This window comes from Choristoneura fumiferana, chromosome 5 (genome assembly GCF_025370935.1).
Source record: "Choristoneura fumiferana chromosome 5, NRCan_CFum_1, whole genome shotgun sequence".
NCBI classification, from domain to species: Eukaryota; Metazoa; Arthropoda; class Insecta; order Lepidoptera; family Tortricidae; genus Choristoneura; species Choristoneura fumiferana.
The window spans coordinates 14,513,018-14,533,701 of record NC_133476.1 but is presented as its reverse complement, the minus strand read 5'-3'; the positions used below and the strand labels follow the sequence as shown (position 1 = coordinate 14,533,701).

Here is a 20,684-nt window from a genome sequence, read left to right as displayed (position 1 = left end):
CTACTTTATGAGCATTGTAGGCATTTAAACTTACACAGTTTAGAATCCTAACCCAAGATCTTATTCATATATCTATATAAAAATTTGTTAATTATTTATGAATTATTACCTAAGTATACGAAGGGCAACAGTTAGCTATGCAGTTAAAGCGCAGTTGTTAACTTATTATTAATTAATAACAACATCCATACACAATCTGCATTTATAACAGAAAGAATTGGTCCTTCGAACCCAATTTTTTGGGGCTTAACTGTGGATGAAAGTATGATTTGTAGATCTATTTGTACTATCTTGAGTAGGTAGGTAAATTCTCTATTCAGTCTCAAAATTAGTAAATCGTAGTAATTATCGACAACTATTTTGTCGCAATTCGAAAGAAGACTGCAGCAGGTAGCTGTACAATTTGAATGCCTAAAGCTAGCTAAAAGGAACAAAACTAAATACTAAGTCAAATAATAAATCAGTTCCATTTTTCTCTACAAACCGTACGATTCCCCATAGAGGCGAAGGCGAGTCAGCAAATAACTTTTCTTAGTGAATTACCGGAGGCGGTTGATGTGGTTTCCCCTACAAGTGCGTCCCTCCCGCCGGGTCTCCCTCCGTTCGAGAGGGCCATTCAGAGAGTTCGCGAAGCTTGCTTGCTGCTTCAGTTTGGCGGGCTTAGCGTTAGTCAGCAGTCGCGCGCGGTGCTGCCAACCTCCAAGACCACATTGGCGGGAAGAACGACTTGCGGGATCCGTGTACCTGTATAACCCTCTAAACTTTATGTGCGCTGCGTAAAACATGGCTCTAAAATCAGACTTTTTGATGCTACTAAGATGGCTGGTCGTAGTAAATATTGTCGTGGTAAGTATTTATCTACTCTGCTTATATGTGATATGGTACTCAGATGGTCTGTGGTCTGAATAGATATTATTTATAATACACAAATTTTCGGTTTTCTGCTTTCTCAGTATAATCGACATTAGCTTTAAGTACCTACAATAAACAAAGTTGTACAGGGTAGATAGTTAAATAACCCAGGATAAGGGGATTTAAAAGAATATGTTGAAAATACCCACAAATTAAGAATTTTGTTTCATGGACACGTTATTTTTAAGACCTAGGTCAATTTTTTATACAAAAATCATCTTTCTTATCTTAATTTAAGAAGGTAAAGAATTGTAACTAACGTCAATTTGGAACTCTTCATTTAATTAAGTTCCTACAAATATGCAAAATTTTCTTATAAACAACATGCGCTCTACGTTCCGACAGATAATAATTTCCACACTAGGAATAGTTTTTTCGAAACTTGAGATTCACCAGAATATAATAATTTGAAAACCACTATACAACGAGTTATATAACGTCTACCTTCACGCTTAATTTATTTTAATTTCTTACCGAGTTTAATTGCCGTTCAAAACAGTAGTTTAAATTGTATCTACTTATATCTAAACATACGTTTAGACCATTAGAACGTTACGATAACTAACTGTAATGATTGCAACATCGATGATGGAGTCTTACTGCCGTTCGAACATGTTCAAATCGATCTTTAAAAGTGTAGGAGCTACTGCACTGTTCTGATTATCGTAACATTTCGGATGCAAGTTTTATTGCCTTACCCACTAGCCGGTGTTTGGAGTCACTGTAGGCATACAGAGGTATATCTAGGTATTTTTGTTTTCGTTATGTTTAAAAAATTCAAGGATTTAAACGCAGTTTAAAAGTATATTCCTGTGCATGGGTATGGAGTCAGGAAATCAATTATTTACATACCTATATTCTTATCTTTCGTTCAGGAGAATCACTACTTGACTGTATAATTAGATACATTTTTGTAAGAAAAGATAACATAATATGGATACCATTTTTCTCTTAATCCAGACTTAATAAAAAGTAAAAGGTAGTCCCTTATTATCTGTGTTAAATATTTATTATGATCCGGTATCATTTAAAATAAATATGGCAATATTTAGTGTAGTCAACCACATCGCTAAGCATGTTTAGTTATACGGCAGATCTAGGTTAAATTGCCATACCTATTTGACGGTGATATGAGTAGGTTAGTCTGAATGTAGAGTTCAGTTTTATTTTAACACTACTCGGTATCAATCGTTAAAAAGCGGGTTCATTTGTAGGTATCACTTAATGAAAACACATCTGTGTCAATATCACCATTTAGACATGAAGAAAACTTACTACATTTATGAAATTAGGTTCGTTGTAATTATGAGACAAATTTATTATATTTAACGGAAACTACGGGATATGATGACGAAAATGCATACGAAAGATGTATCTAGTGAAGTGTCAACGAAACTATAACGTGTGTAAAATGTTTTTGGTACTTAATTTATATTTATAAACCTTGCTGACTGATAATAGATAAAGTTATGTTTAGAACTTTAAATTTTCCAATAAAATTTTAAGATAAAAAATTGATTTTTAATGCAAGCTTTTTTTGCTGACTGTACTTGCACCCAAATTACCGAGAGTTTAAGAGTTTTCGTCCCGCAGAGACAACCAGAATTTCACTAGTAAGTTATTAATATTAGTAGGTAGGTAGGTACGCTAAGTTTCAGCTGTTTCGGATACCAGGGGTCTATATTAATTCGCATAAATTAATTGTCCTAATTGAAATTGGCATAACGTTATTTCGCATAATTATTAATTAGCATAACATCACTTCGCATAAGTATAAAAAAGTATAAACATATGATATTAGTTTAATAAAATAAAAAAATATATTTGTCAAACAATATAATAAGGTGTTGTATTAAGAGAAAAATTAATACTCAAAGTAAAATGATTATTGTTGTATTTGCTCAATTCAATTAGATCTGAGAAGTAAACTACTATGTGAAAATATCTATTATTGGGCTATAATAAAAAAATACCTAACATCGAAGCCTAACCTAACCGAGTCGGATTTGCCCTGAACAAGCTAATTCACTCGCTTGATAAAATTATGCGTATTCATTTTATTACAGTTTAAGTTATAGTTAATAATGTTATGCATATTTCAATTATGCGAATTCATTATTAAGCTTAATAAGTGTTATGCTTCTTTATAATTATGCAAGTTCGCTGTTATGCACAATTATGCTATGCCAAATCTGTTATGCGAAATTAGAGGCACCAGAATGTTGCATTGCAAGTTGAATAAAAGCTTGCAGAAACGCAGAAACATAAACAAATAGCACTCTTCTTAAAATATGTGTGCTCTATATACTGGCATGTCAAAATAATTAAAACTATGTATGTACAAGAAAAAGCTTCAGAAGCTTCTTACGTGAATAGACCTTTAAATACCTATCACTAACTGTAGATGTAAGATTACGACTTATTATTAGGTACACACTTATAGCCGCGACACATACAGGCACCGAGAACCGCTAGCCTGCCGTATCAATTACCAGCGACGCTCGGGTGCACCCAATTACCGACTGAGGCTCACATGATTCCTATTCATCACCTCAAGATTACTTACCGATTAAAAATCGATTTTGCACATGACGTACCAAAGGGATCGATAAGTAACCCGATTAAAGTTGATTGCAGAATATCGGATGTCGATAAAACTCTAGATTTTACTTGAATTTCCTTCGTTAGTTGGTATTAGCAATTTGCGGAGTTAGAACTAGGGTTGAAGATACTTTTTGTTCTTGTGGCTTTAAAGTTTGAAGATTATTATTATAAAGGTATTTTAGCTTCGAACTGTACCTATCTCCGTTCAAAGGCATCGGTTATTTTCAGTGCTCTAGACAAAGTATTTTTATGTATAAGTATTCTTATGTTTAGAGAACTATTTAACTACTTTTATTATATTTAGGGGCTGTTTCACCATCCATTGATTAGCGTTAACCGACGGTTAAATGAGATGCCGTCTCCGTCTATTCGAACAAAACAAATAGAGACGGCATCACACCTAACCGCCAGTTACCGCTAATGAATGGATGGTGAAACAGCCCCTTATACTGATAAACAAGCAATATTTGTGTGTAGGTAAACATTTATAGGTATGTATAATATATATGTCTGTTTTGCAATCTCGAAAACATTTAACAATTTCTATGAATAACATTTTGGGCAAAAATTAAGTCTCTTTCCAGTAAAACGCCTCGTTCCGATATTGCAAACACCAAGCGAAGTATTTGTTTGTAGGAGTACGGAAACCTAAAACCGAAAGAAAAAATCCATTTCACAATAGGCAATTTTTAAAGCGTTACCTTAAAAGTTAAAGGTAAAGCTTACTCGAAAACTAGAATGTAGGCGCCCTTTATTTACATAATGTATATGAGCAGCGTTTGAAAAACCGTATCAAAGTTCCGGAACCAATTAAAGCTTGCACCGGTCTACGGTTAAGTATTGCGCATAGGCAAGGCACCTGCTTATTACCGGTAACTACTGGATCCGAATGCTCGGAGCCCACCTACTGCGATTCACGAAATTTGAATTGATGTAACTTAGCTAGGGGCTTGGTTTGATCGTGCCGTCCATGCAGCATCCGCTAAAATGGAAGTATTTACTACACACTTATTTTTGATGAACTAAATTCATAAAATAACGATTTTTCTTCTTGTACAGAACACTAAGTAGTTAACAATAGACTATTTGAAATCACAAATTAATTGACATACTTTTTATGAGCTGTCAAGAAGCGATTTATCCATATAGCTTACAGTTTTTTTGGAAATAATTCGATATAAGCCTTCTCCAGTCAGTCAGTCTCTTCAGCGGTGCCATATTGACTATAGATACATCGAGAAGTTAAAGAGTTTGTACAGCAACGCCACTATGTCGATCCGGTTGCAGGACAAGAGCAAACAACCATCCAACTGCAGCGAGGTGTGAGACAGGGAGACGTTATTTCTCCGAAACTGTTCACAAATGCGTTGGAGGACGTTTTCAAGCTCTTGGACTGGAACAGGTTCCGCATCAAAATCAACGGCGAGTACATCACCCATCTTCGTTTTGCCGATGATATTATAGTCATAATGGTGGAGTCGCTGGAGGAGCTCAATACTATGCTCAGTGACCTCAGTATCGTCTCCCAACAGGTGGGTCTTAAGATGAACATGGACAAGACTAAAATCATGTCAAATGTCCATGTCACACCCGCGCCAGTTATCGTTGGGAACGATACACTCGAAGTTGTTGACAACTATGTTTACCTTGGACAAGTTGTCCAATGGGTAGGTCCAACTTCGACAAAGAGGTCGCCCGAAGAATCCAACTAGGATGGGCAGCGTTCGGGAAACTTCGTTATATCTTCTCGTCCAATATTCCGCAGTGCCTGAAGACTAGAGTCTTCGACCAGTGTGTGTTGCCAGTGATGACTTATGGCGCTGAGACGTGGTCCTTAATTGTTGGCCTTTTAGAGCGACTCAGAGTCACGCAACGAGCTATGGAGAGAGCTATGCTTGGACTTTCTTTGCGCGATAGAATCCGGAATACGGAAATTCGTCGAAGAACTAAAGTCACCGACATAGCTGGAAAAATATGCAAGTTGAAGTGGCAATGGGCGGGCCACATCGCTCGAAGAACACAGATTACCGTTGGGGGAGAAAAGTCCTCGAGTGGCGACCACGAACCGGAAGACGAGCGTTGTCAGGCCTCCCACCAGGTGGACTGACAACTTCGTGAGAGTTGCGGGAAACCGGTGGATGCAAGTGGCGAGTTGTCGTTCATTGTGGCGTTCTAAGGGGGAGGCCTTTGTTCAGCAGTGGACGTCTTCTGGCTGATGATGATAATGCCGATGAAGGCTAATTTGTTATAGGCTTTTACGTGTAATTTTAAGAACGTATATTTTCGAATCCACCAAAATTTGGTTCCGTAAGATGGTAAAAAAATGGTAACCTACAATACCTAGGTGATTTTTTTGAGTAAAAATGTTATCAGTAAATTTAATGTCAAAATAAAATGGAAATGGGCACTAAAGAGAGAATCTGAGAAGATTAGGGCCTCTGTTTCGTTCCCCATCCACGCGGAGTTCTGCTACCCACCACCCCAACGTCTGAGGTCCCGAAATCCTTCGTGTGGCCTGCATCAGCAGGGTTTTGAAATATCTGAGGCTTGGAAAAGCGAATGGTCCGCTGCTAGTGCACATCACCGTACTGGTATCACTGATCCCACGCGGAAACTCCCGGGTTTTGACCTCCCTCGTAAACAGTGGTGCCGGATAAACAGGTTAAGGACAGGGCACGGCCGCTGCAATTATTTCTTGCATAAGTGGGGGTGGAGAGACTCAGCTTTGTGTGAGTGCGGCGAAGAGATCCAAACCATGGAGCACGTAATCCAGCGTTGCCCTCTGCACTCGTACTCGGGGCCGCCGGAGGACCTACTGCACCTCACATCGGACGCAGTTGCATGGCTCAACACCCTGAATGTTGACATTTAGCATGTTGTATTGTTTTTGTATTTTGTAACTTTGTGTGTACCTATGTATTATAAGCCTATTTTAAATGTATGCCATACGATTAAATAAATAAGTAAATGTCAAAATATGTTTGATTAATTCAGTTTTTAGATCCGTAAGCTGAATCCACCAATATATCATCTAACAGGAAATTAAAAAAAAACCGCCAAAGCTATTATTTCGTAATAGGTACGTCTAATTTGTATTAGGAAAAAAATTAAATAATTTTTTTAAGTCACATTTTATCAATTGGATTTTAAATAATTATCATTTAAAATCCAACAATGTCTATTGGAAATTACGTATTTTGTTAAACCAAAATAACATTAGCAGCAAAAATAAGTTCAAAAAGTCTCTAGGCACGTCAAAAAGACATACCTAAACCGTAACTATACCTACGTTTTATGCCACTATCGTAATTAATTTTTAATGTTTACTTTTGAAAATATGAAGGTTTTTTTAAGTTCCTTCGAAAAAAATAAGTGGATTTTACATGTGTTACAAAGAACATAAATAAAACTAGTAAATTATTAAGTAAATAGACTTATAGCAATTTCGCCTTATTTTTGCAGAATTATTAAATATTATTTTTTATAAAATTTTACTGTCGCGGTGATAAATTTTGGTGGATTATTGAAGAATATATTTGCAAATTACCTGACCTAATTATTAATGCAAAAAATTTGCTTATTTCAATTAATGTTAATTTTACTTAGAGCGAAGGTGTTAGGTGACTGGTGTAATACTTTACTGGTGTAGTACTTTGTAGTGCTAACTAATTCAATTGGCTAAATACATATTTATTTATTTCAAAGTTAGTTAGTTTACTAACAATTAAATTGCACAGTGTTTCGGGTGCGCCAGTCGGGATTCGAATCCAAAGCCGAGTGTGTTTCCAAATACACTACTGAACTGCCACTCCCTGTCAGTTTTTTAACCGGCTTCAAAAAAGGAGGAGGTATCAATTCGGTTGTATTTTTTTATGATTGTTACCTCAGAACTCCGTCTTTTATGAACCGATTTGAATTTTTTTTTGCTTTCGTCTAGGAATGTCTTCAATTAGGTCCCATAAGCACCAAATCAGGATCTGATGATTGGATCTTAAGAAAATCGAGGGAACTCTTCAAATGTTGTAGGGACACCTATAGTAAATTGGATATATTTAGTAGTAACTCGTGCATTTGCTCTTTAAAATCATCATTTGGTGAAATGGAACTGATGATGAAGACCACAGTTGACCATCGGAGTTACTACTCAATACAAGTATTTCACGGGTTGAATTTTAATTACTTTGACGCAGTTGCTAAGCAAATAATGCTCCTCGTAATGCATACGGTTACGGGTGGTGAAGCACCAGGACTCCTCAATAATGAACGCCTCTGCATCAGCATTTTATAACAAAAAAATGAACCGACTACAAAAAAACCATGAAAATATTTTTCTACCAGTCTGAAGTCGGTCGGTGCCTCAGCACGAGCCAGCAGGAGTGATTGAAGCCCAATTTAAAGTGCGTAGGTGAAGTAGATGACTATAGGTCCACTCCTGCTGGCTCGTGCCGAGGCACGACAGACTTCAGACTGGTAGAAAATTATTTTCATGGTTTTTTGTGGTTGGTTTAATTTTTTGTTATATATTTTTTTGTTTTATAATTATTAGGTACGACCTAACTAAATATTGTGATAATACGGGGGCGATAAACTGTTTGTTTAATAATATGTCAAGGCAGTTATTAACTTTTGCACTCGTTCAATTATAATAATCATGCTTTAAAGATATCGACCTATACCTACCTACCCTTACAGCATCATGAATATAATTAGATTAAAACAATTTGATAAGCAAAGCAACACAGTTATCTAACGGTTGACTGTAACCTCAATCATTTGTTTTACGATCGCAATAAATTAAAAAAAGAAAATCTAAAGTTTAATATGCAAATCTCAAAGGAAAGAAACCCTTTATTAAAATTTCGCCATGTCAGTTCGTCCCACCGCGGATTAGCTTAGCTGTTTTCTACTCGAGTGCTCGAAAGCCGTAATTTTGCAAGAGCGTATTGTGTTAAACAGACGGTGAAAAAGAGGGAATATTTTTCCCAACACGTAAAGAAGGGATAATTTTTTCTAGTCTAACTAAACCCATAGATAGGGATATCGTTGGATAGGTCTTGCAAAAACTTTATAAGTAGGTATGCTGTAATTATATTTCGATTTAGCAGCGCGTTTGCAAAATATTAATAATATATATCTTTATTCAATAACACAAAATTGCACAAGAGAGGAATGAAACAATTACAAAGAAAAAGGCAACTTAGGTTAAACATAGCACAATTACATAAGTTGAATCCTGACTCACAAACTAGGCAAGGCCCGTATCTTGCAAGTCAGTGTTCGTCATTAAGCTTCAATGTGCTAATTTTCAAAGTACCCTCCTTCCAAAAGCTAAACTGTTTACTTGATTTTTTTTAATCAGTGTTACTTTTAAATAACGAATTTAAAAGGAAAACTATTATTGCACAGTAGACTTTACAACTTAATGAGTGATAGTCGATCAAAACTTAATAGCGAATATTTTCCGCATGTTAGTATGGAACCTTACATACACTACTTGTGGTCTGACAAGCACTTAAACTTAATTTTATAACAATTAGCATTTAAATAACTGTGTTTTTTTGCCGTTTTTGAACATTTGCTAATATATAACGCGTGATCTGACTCGCACTTAGCCGGTGTTCGGATCTACCGGTAATTTCGGAAACGTAATCAAAACGCAATTTCTAAATAAGGCCGTTAAGCAGTCATTATACTTTTTTATTTCAATTCCAAATTTTTTGTTACTTTTACGGTCATCCCGTAAAACCTATATCGAAAATACAACCTGAAATATAGATGCACAGAAAAACCAGAAAAATATAACGATACAGACACGAATTTCTCCTAAGCACTTCATATCTCAGCTTGTGGGGTTTCTTATTTAGCCACTTAAGCAATTATTGTTATTTTTCTGGTTTTTCTGTGCATCTATATTTCAGGTTGTATTTTATATAGGTTTTACGGGATGACCGTAAAAGTAACAAAAAATTTGGAATTGAAATAAAAAATACAAAAAGATTCCAAAAAACCAATCTTAGTCATTATACAGTCAACGTTTCTCACCGAAACTAAACATACATACTCTACATACGTCTAATAATAGTAAAAAGCTAATCACGCAGCGCCCCCCGACAATTTACTGCGTGTATAAAAGCTATTGACATCGTGTTCTTAAATTAACCTTATTTTCATTTCATACAAGTTCGTAATAACATATTGCACTGATTAAGGCACTCGCTAGTTTTTAATAACGTACAATAATCACGGTGCAATGCATGAACGTTGCATATATTTACTGGGGTAGGATATTTCTCCTATTAGTTGTGTGGTCTTCCACATTTACAAATCTAAAAGAACACTGAGCCATGTCATTATGTAGATTAGTATTCATTACATTACGAAAAAATCATGATAGCAAGTAGAAAAATAAGACCTGGATAATTGCCAAGTTCTGTCGAAGTTTACTAAAGAAATGTAGAGTTCAAATATAGTTCTATTGATTTAAACAGAAAAGTTGTAGGCACAGTAACGAATGCATCTTTTTCCTGGAAGATATGTCATACTTTAACATCTTTTCTTTTCAAAAATACGTTAATTCAATTCCGATGCCTCACAATTCAAATCTTATTAACCTCGTTAAGTAACTCATGCGTAGCAAAACCAATTATCCAAGTCAAATGATATCACGCACGCAGCGATCACTATCAGCTACAAAAACTGAGTGGGAAAGTGATTTGCGAAAAAAAAACATAGAAATACCATATCATATGTGTTTTGCGACGTCGCGAAGTCAATGACCCAATCCAATTATAGTTGCATAATAGGTTTTTTTTAAAGATCAGATTGCTTTTTTCCGAGCGCAAACCAATTTATGATGTAGTGTCAGAGCCAGCAGATAATGTCAGTTTGTGTTAACCGGCAGCGCGTTTTCTGACACTTGTTTGCCATTGAATTAGAGCCGCCGTACTAGTATCCACCTTTTCTAAAAATTGCTCGCTTGCTTCTTTTTGGAGTGCGTTTAGCAAACAAAGTTTATTTGTTTGACAGTACGATATCACATAGCTTGGATGAAACAGTAAGTTTGTTGGAAACAAGGTCAAAAATAATATATTCTGTCAACAACACCTAATCCTCTTAGAATATTTTATTAGCTATTGGCTCCTGTGCTGATGTAGGTTATAGATTGGTTAGACGTAGTGACGTGCAAATTGTCATTGCTATCTTTTATTTGATGCAAATGCAGATATTTAGTTATTAAAAAAAAGGTTTTGACTGTGATCTGAAATTAAATTACATGACGAATATAAGCAATAAGTAGATACTTACACCCATCCGATATACTGCTATTAGTAGCTTGATTTGCCAGATCACATCTCCCCGCATCTTCTAAACGGAATGCTTCAGTAAAAAACTTGCTGAATAAGTTAATCTAACTAGAGATCTAATCTCAAATAGTGAGACCGTGGTACAATGAACTTTTTAATGTGGAACTAATTTCGATTCGGCAAATCAGCCAGCATTTTTAGATACAATGTCTATTGTTGTCAACGAATTAGGTCCAGTGTTGTTGTAATCATTCGTTGGTTGTTTAGCATGTGTTAACTATTGCTATGAGAGAGATAAGAGGTCATCTGCTTAATAATTGGATATGTGTGAACCTGTTCTTTGGAATGTTTGTTTCATAGTCTTCGATAGTGCAACGATCGGTTGATCAAGATTAGAAGCCGATAGTTAATTAGATTTTTGTAATACTATATTATGAATGGGAGTTTCATGTCATTAGAGAAATACAATTTTGGTAAGTATTAGAGTATTAACTTGATTTAGGAGTCAAGGTCGGAACCAATGTTACAAGTCCTATGTGGAATTTACTTATAATTTAGTGCAAGTAAAAGGCTCATAATAAGTAAACACCAATTAAGTTTCAAGGCGGCTTCTATGACTACAAATTAAACAATCAAGTTCCTTTTAATATTAAAGTATAATTTACGTGATGTTTCTACTCCTTCCTACTTACTCATAGCATATCACTCGTAAGTTTACGGTAAAGTTCTACAGATAGCGCGCGAGTTGAATGCAGTTGGGGCCTGAGGTGAAGAGCGGGAGCCTCTCCCCCCGCTATCCACACGCCTCGCCTCAGTCGCCTTTAGTGTAGTGCTGTCCTTGATAGCTGTCATACACATATCGTTCGCGTTAAAACTCATGTTGCACCCCGTATTATTTTTAGTTTTTAATGATCACTGATCCGAGTCCATCAAGTTCTCGTTCTTCGTTTCCGTTTTTTTTGACGGTTTAATCGAGTTAGATCCATCGTGTTGATTCACGATACGACCACGATGGATGAAACAAATAAAAGGTTAGGTGCAAAGTCCTGATTATATACATAATTATGTGTTTAAAGCGCGAAAGTAAAAAAAAAATGAGAAAATTAACATAACATTTCTTTTACAAATTTATCGACATACCTTCTGTGTGTCGATAAATTCGTCATCATTAATTCTAATAAGGTCGCAACACTATCGCATTCCTGAGCTCTGCATTCAACTCGCGCGCTATCGGTATCTACGAAGTTCAAACTTCACGTATTCCAAGTAATCTATTTTGGTAATAGGAATATTTTCAATTACCAAACATCCCATTTTTGGCAACAGTTATGTTGAGCAAGTGTGTTATCATTCGAACAGTTCTAACTGCAATAAAGATCTATACTTATTGCTTGCGGTCACAGAATAGATTTAAATTAGGAGCGGCAACTAACTTACAAGTTATGACTTTTGTAATTTTTCTTTTGGATCAGAAAAATCGCGCTTTAAAAAATAATTCAAAACACGTAACAAAGACAATTTTGTTGTTAGAGATAGGTATGCTTAAGGTGGATTCGCAGGTGGTCCCGTTGCCATATATCTATAATGTTTCAAGAATTTCCTGGTCAGTATGGGCACAGTAGCATCGACTTATTCTTTCTTTTTTCTGGCCTGTTAAAATTTATGTAGTATTTTATTTAAATTATAGGCCATGAGCAGATTTAGAAATAGCTGTAGCACGTGACTTCATCTAACTAAAATCCGTATAGGTTATCCGTTCATTTAAGTAAACTTACTTTTATCACCTACTCTACATTGCTCTACAAAAATTTCTAAGAAGGTAATAAAATCTTATAATTTTTGCGTAGATAACGGTTTTATAATAAAAGTTATGTAACATAGTTATAGCACGTATGTATTTATATCGGTATAATAATTGCTGCGATAACCTTTACTTAAGATTTTTTGATACGAGTATTTTATGGCAAAAGCTAATTACTCGTAATTGCGCAATTATTAAATAAAACTTTAATAAGTCATATGACTTGCAACTCTTACACTTAAAGTTATAATATAAATTATCAAAATCTTATAGAAATTGTTCTCTTAAAATCCTCACTATGGAATATGTTTTACACTAATTTACACCTTCTTATTTTTTTTTATCTGCTTGCATGAATAATTCTATGCTAACTTAAGATGATTTAGGAATTTGAAAAGTAAAGTTACACAACGTACATTTCTGACCTTTTCGATATGATTTTATTACTTTCACTTACAATTAATTAATTAAATATGTAATTAAAAAATCGTGAAAATTGTTTTTTTTTTTTATTTAATAAAACACCGGAATTTAAATTCAAATGTCAGACCTTAATAGTTAGACGATCGGATGGCCAAGTGGTTAGAGAACCTGGCTACGAAGCTTGAGGTTCCGCCGGGTTCGATCCCCGGCCGGGGCAGATATTTGTATGAATAATTCGAATTTTGCTCTCGGGTCTTGGATGTTTAATATGTATGAACTAAAAGAATTTCTGTGCTTTTGCTTACCCGCGACCTTATGATAGCTACGTTTATGCAAGATATGCGTGTTCATGCAGTTCCTCCACCTCCACACTGAAAGAACACACACAAATCACACAAACACATCTGTCACCACCACCACACTATACTGACGCGTTTCGAACTCAACCAGAGCTCATCTTCAGAGCAACACAACCGTCCACCAAGCTACCAGACATACGTTTTAATTTATCACTGTATCTTCCCAAGTACCCACTTTATTTTTCTCAAACAAACTATTTATTATTTATTTTTCAGTTTTCACGCATGAGAAGCTTGTTGTACAGACTATTCCCAATATCGATATTCTGGCTGTCAATACCACATTGTTTTTTTCTATACGAATTTATTACGCTAGTTCTACTTATTAACAGTTTTAAAGCTCGTGTACATCCTAACGTGCCTACACTAAGTATTTAAAATCATTAAATATATGTTAGAGCAGAGCGCATGCGTCAACAAGCTGATAAGGGCATCGAACATAGTGAATGGTCAGTGCAAGTACCGTTACCATGCGCCCATGGGCCGGGTCGTGTCTGCGACCCCCATGCCCCATCGATCCATGTAGGTCTCATCTAGGCCCTTAACTCATAAACTACGACTTTCCTTTTGGATTGTATAATTAATAACTATAAGTGTTTGGGTTGTTTACTTGAAATAGTTGAAATCTATCCATTTAAGTTATGAGATTTTTTTGTTTCTGTCTGACTTGTAATTAAAGGATATTGTTTTGTAGTTAGAGTGAATATGTTAATTATCATTATTGCTGATGGGCTCAAGTCTGTGCAACTTCTTTCTCTCTCTTATATCTTACTATAGCGACTCCGTCCGCGTAGAAGTATGAAAAATAATTTACGTCCTATTCTCAGACCTACCGAATATACACAAAAAATTCTGCTTTTTGATCTTTTATGACGTTACCATACCTAAGCGGCCGTAAAGCAACAAGGTGTAACAAACTTGTGCCTTTACCCAATTGGGATGTCCCAATTTTTGTCAACATATAATAAATCGAAAACCATTTGTGAAGCGTTTTCAGAAATCAGATTCCAAAAATGTGGTAAATTGAATTAAATAAACAAAATTTAAGTAATGACCCTCATTCGACCCCTGCAATGTCCCGTCATAAAGCAGGTCTACACTAAAGCAAATTGACATGCAAGTTGAAATGTTGCTGTCCTGCTTATAATAGCAAAGAGTTACAAAGACAGAACTTTAATCACATGATGCGCACCCGGTTTTAAATAGATGACATTTATCGTAAAGTCCGAAATGTATACGAGTATTTCAAATGTATTTTTACAAATAAAATTATTAAAATACTAGGTACGTCACAAGTAAATACAAAAGAATTTAACTATCAGATTTTAATAAAAAATATCTATTTACTATCACACCATTAAACAAACAGGAATAATCGAAGCTAAAAGAAGAGAAATAAATAAAACTATTTGTCATGGTTCATTTAGGACCCTAAGCCGTGCTTGAATTATTGTCAAATTGTAATGCCACAGATTATGTTATGTACGACCTGAATGTTTCTAGGCAATGGAACGTGGCTGTCTCACTGTGACGTCATCCAGCGTATTTCGTAAAAAAATATAAAAAATTAAATACTCATCCAAATTCAAAATCAATGAAAATGGTATCTTAAAATATCCAATTCTTTCCAAAAATAAAATTAAAACTATAGGCTATTTTTTTGGTGCATCCCAATTAAAATTAAAAAAGTAGTATCAGAAAATACGATCGTCAATTTCACTAATTGCATAGTTTTGGTATTTAATACCTTTATTGTTTCCTTTAACACGTCAAAATTCAATCAAATTGAACAGAGAGTTTTAACTTCACTTATTTACTGTGTTTATTTTAATACCATGTGGAATTAACTTTGTTATTAACGCTAGTTCAGTTTTTGCTGGCATTTAATTAAATAAGCGTTATGGCGACAGGCGGTGTCGGAGACTGGAGCAAAAAGTGGTGTGTTGACAAGGCTGGCCAAACGACATGTTTTTGGGAGACATTCTGAAATATAATTGACAAATAATAATATGTATAATCTTATATTATTTGACAGGGACAAACGTGATAGAGGCTAGAAAAGAGCAAATAGTCCGCGGTTACAAGCTGGTCGGACAGTTGAATGAGAAAACGTAGTTGTAAAAAAAAGTATAATACGAGTACAAAGCAAATATGAAAATTGCTGCTCTTAAATAACAATAAAAAAAAACTGACCTGGCTTGTTGGATAGGTAGGGAAACAGGACACGGTATCAGGAAGCTTCGGATTGTCCAGCAGGGCTTAAGTCTTCGCGGGCGATCTGCTCCGAGGCAGTAGAGCGGAGCGATGGTAAGTAAAAAAGATGGATGAACCAGGAAAGGAAGGGCTAAAATTAAATACCCTGCCTAACAATGTTTGCATAAAACACCCATCTAAGCCTCGGTTTAGTGTGGAGGCCAGAAAAAGAAAACTAAATTAGACTTGAATTAAGTTTCACCAACTATACGAGAAAAAAAAACCGAGAAAAAATTTACAAATGTCAAACAATACTCGCATTAATGGCAGCCCATATTACCATAAGTAGCTTGACGAAATAGTAAGTTATCACTAGGTTATCACCGAGTAAATGTTATTTATTTCCAAAAGAAACCAAATTACACCTTTCCAAATAGTAGAGCGAATGACAGGAAGAAAACAAAAGAGAATCAATAATTTAGAATTTTCAATTTGGATCTTCTGTAAGCGGCCAGTTGCGCACCACAAAGGTTTGTCATGTTTTAAAATGGTGGAACATTCGTACCATGGACGTACTACCCAGACGGGACCGAGTACTCTGAAAATTCGTATTTACGAAAATGAACCATATTACAAGGAGAGAAAGTATTTTTTCCCATAGCGCCTAACATAGAGGCTAATCCACGATGAGAGGGATAGTTACAACCGATGTCATTTGTCTCGTTCATTCATCTTGCCGGGCAATAAAATATTATTATTTAAAATCTAACGACTATGTTGACCATGATTTTTGTATTGTGTGGCCTTACTGTAGTACTATTATTAAATAAAGTAGCTGACTTACAATATTAGTTGCTGTGTAATTAATTTAGAAGATAATATAGTTATCAGTAGCTGAGTTATGTTAATTATTGTTCATAAGTTGGCGCACGATTTTTCATAATTTGTTGATATTGTAAAAATGGCATATTGCCTTGCATAACAATTTAACTAACCCGTTGTTTAACTACACACAAAAAAAACTTTCCGTTGCAGATTCCAAACAAAACTTTAGTCGCTGAAATTATTATTTCACAATAATAAATTGATACCTTGTACTATTTGTTTTATTTATTCCTTGATCCATCCCTAATACCTCAGAAATTTTCCATAGCTAATGAAAAACTGCCGTGATTATAATATCAATTAGCAGGAAGATTGAACTTGTCTCACAAAATCTTAGCTATGGTCACCCTATTGAGAGGGACAAAGGGCATCGGTACTAGCTATCTCGTTCGCCGTGCTTTTGAGCTGCAAGTGCTCGGTCCCGTTTAGATAGTACGTCCATGTATAATACAAACTTAATATTTTTAGTTTGAAATACCATACGTAATCATTTATTTTCGTAAGGTTTTATTTGACTTTCCCTGTCAGTTGCCGTTCAATACTAAATGCTGAGTTTCGTCGATGCACTTTCAATTTCAAATTTACGTGAATCGGAGATAGTCCATAATCATATTGTATCGCGTACACACAGCACAGGAAAAATGCCATATTTAGGGGGAAAAATATGTACATCAACGAAACTTTGTTCATAAATTTTATCTTGTCACTAGAAATGAGGATCTGCCGAGTCCTACCAAACTTTAGACGTCCTACCCTCTCTCAGGGGGTATGGGCAGGGGCCAACGTATAACAAATGCAAATTTTACAAATTAGGCAAGTGATGTGTCATTTTCGATGTAACTTTTTGCGTTGTATCGAATGAGACTATACCCATACTCATAGGATCAATTTGTTGAAAGCAATAATAAGAAGAACTTGTGAAAAAAGTACTTTCTTTTGATCGAGAATAAAACAGCAGTCTATCTTTTATAATATTCACAACGTCATTTGAGAAATGATTTATAGGTAACATCATAACATGCATTTATACTCGTAGATGTCGTAACCAGCATGAAGGGACTTTAAAAAAATAAAAGTTGTACTTTATTTGTTCGTAGAATAGCTACTCTTAAAAGATTGCCAGTCACAGACAATCTTCTAAGAGTACTTATTCAAATAAAATTGGATGCATGGTATGATATGATGATGATAAATATTTGCAGATATGATAGTAAAACGCGCGAATAGATTTGAAAATAAAGAATTCGTTAATGGTTGAAATTATAGTCCGGAGGAAATTTAACTAATGAAGGTTTTTTCTAACAGTAAACTTATATTCAAAGCTCCTATCATGTACTAAACTTGGTCCATTTAGACTCCCCTGAGAAAAGATGTAAAGTAAAGACTACATGGAAGCAGGTACGGTCACACCAATTTTATTCGCTAACACGGCGAAGTCAAGCACGAAATGTAGGTAAATGTGATTAACGCTAGTCATAATCACGAGACTGATTAACAATTAACACAATTATTATCACTACACTAATTCGAACAAAAACTCTGCAGTACAGTTACAAAACAATATTAACCACTCCTTGCAGTCGGGTAAAAGAAAAAACCGCTATTTTGTACCATTTTAGAGTTCTTGGTAAATTTTCTCTCGTCTTCAAACTCGTTTTTGTTATCAGTATATTGTATAATCTTTTCGTTTTATGTTACATTTACATCCTTGTTATGCCTAAAATGTAAAAAAAAACAATACTTAATTGAAATTTATTTTGATGTTCTCGATCGTTAGTAAAATCGCGACATATCGACTCGCCTGTCATTCAAACATCTCAAACGTCTGAACTTGTGTTTCGTTTCCAGAAATCGATGTTGTTTGCAATACCGGGGGTGGCGAGGGTGGCAACCCCCTCTATAAATCACTGTCCGAATTACAGCGGTACTATAATATTCGTAATCCGGTGGTCGGACACGCGGTCGGACAGCCGACAGCCCTCAGCGGGGTCACCCTACTTAAGATCAGGAATTAATTGAAATTTGAAATGATTTGTCATCGTTGACTTACTAATTGTCAGGATACAAATGACGATTTTTTTTTGAAAGATTAATAGCAACAGGACATTTAAATATTAGAGGCTTAAAGTTGTACAACTCCTATTATTATGTTGAACATGCTTGAACCTGAGTTGCAAATAATAAAAAATATCATAACGGAATTTTATTCCACCGAAGCTCTGTTTCCTGCGATGTGTTATTTAGGATTTTTTTATGGCCCCGCTGCGTCTTTGTAAGTAAAGGACGTATTTGGCAAGCAGTCATAAAATGCCGTATTCTATCAGTTTCACCGTTACACCCTAAGCGCAAGAGACGAACCACTACGATTTTCATTACTTGCGTAGCCCAGGCACATAAATGCTGCAGGATTTTTTCGAGCACACAGAGAATGTAGGTCCCTAATAGAAAAGCATTAACGTTAATACCCAATTATAGACTGTGCGTCGGCCGCTAAGTGACTGGCTAGGGAAGGAGCCACAAGCCGCAGCGAAGGGTGCCCAATAATATAAATGTTTCGCACTTGTTTTCGAAAGTTGCAACAGATTGCTTTGAATTAATTTCCACCATTGAGATTGGTTCGATTGAAAGAATTCACAGTTAATAATAAGAGAAATAGAAACGTTACGCAAGCTAAGAGAGTGAGGCATCCGCATGGCTAAAAAGACATATTTTATTTTTCAGCTCAGTCTGTAGCGAAACTATTTGCTCAAAAATTGGATATTGCAACGATTGTGGTTTAAAATAGATCACCTTTATAGAAGCATTAAAATTTACTAAAACCTTTAAAAACACACGAAACAATAAACAGCAAAAGACGCGAAAATATGACGACATCCTATCAAACGTAAAAGCATGGTTAGAAACAACAATAAATGTAAATAAATGTACTTTTAATAAGTGTGCTACAATATCAAGAAACAAAATGCACAAGTCTATGATAACTCGACAGACAGAAGTCTCGATAAAATCGCAGGTAATCGCGAGGAGGGAAAAAGCCACATCATGCATCCTCATGAAAAATTACTTCTTTAGAAGAGCTTTTCTCTTGAGGATGTTTAAAAATAGAATAAGTTGGTTGTCTAGACGGATCGGAGGGTGCGTGTCTCGGGGAGATAGGAAAATTGTAAAGCAATAAAATAATATTCAATCTACTTCACAAATAGCTATCGCCTTGTAAGGGAATTAGGGAGTGGCCCCACTCATAAAGTCTTAGATGCAGAAATTCTAGGGTTGCTTGTGTCTTGTCAGCAAATTATTACGTACAAGATGCAACGGTTTTTGTAGTATGTCAACAAAACCATAGGAACATATTTCATTTAGGTAGTAATTAAGTAGTAGCACGATAAATCAGATAATGTCAATGTTTTGAATGTACCTACTCGTAGCAGTAGGTATTTATCCTGCATGATTAAGTCCCAGATCTCGTAAATATTGAACATTTCGACGGAGAAATCAGTTTTTAGGGTTCCGGAGTCAAAATGGCAAAAACGAAACCCTTATAGTTTCGCCATGTGTGTCTGTCTGTCCGTCCGTATGTCACAGACATTTTACTCGAAAACTAAAACAAGATGTATATAAATGAAATTTGGAGTACAGATGTGCTGTCAAAGCCGCTATTTAGTTTTGTAGTTAAATTACAAAAATAAATATTTATAGGGCGGCACTCCATACACGTAACAGAAATTGTAATTTTTTTTTAACTCGCATCAACGTGTGGCACATAGTTCGACAGCTCTTTTAAAAGATAGTAAGGTTTCTCAAAAACTTTGTGATTAAGTGAAGATTTCCGGAAATAATCGCTCCCAAAGTAGCAAAAATTGTGTACCCCCCCCCCCTCTATCTTGTAAACCGTTTGTCAAAAAAATATGGAAAGGTAACGCTTAATAAATACTTTCAACGAAAATTGGTTTCAACATGATCGGTTGTACCGTTTTTGAGTTATTGCCGAAAAAACTGCGCTTCTCAACAAAAGGACGTAAGTGCCTTGAAGATACGCTCTTTTTCTGGTAATAGATTTTAAGACTGTAGGAAGTTTTTTAATAGTGTTATAACGCACATAATATTACTTGTTTTTTTTCGTAATGGCTACGGAACCCTATCTTGGGCATGTCCGACACTCTCTTGGCCGGTTTTTATACACAAAAATCTTCTTTGGGTACCCTA

At 35.4% G+C, this 20,684-nt stretch overlaps 1 protein-coding gene across 2 annotated transcripts in view; it reads left to right on the top strand.

The window, feature by feature from the left end:
* Positions 1–528: 528 nt before the first annotated feature.
* LOC141428248 (uncharacterized) overlaps positions 529–20,684 on the top strand; it is a 58,282-nt gene continuing 38,126 nt past the window's right edge. The window contains exon 1 of one of the 2 annotated variants that reach the window (XM_074088126.1): positions 529–846. In XM_074088126.1, the coding sequence (XP_073944227.1) occupies positions 784–846 (63 nt within the window). In that variant the 5' untranslated portion in view covers positions 529–783. The remainder of the gene's footprint in view (positions 847–20,684) is intronic. The other variant, XM_074088125.1, reaches the window with a different exon arrangement.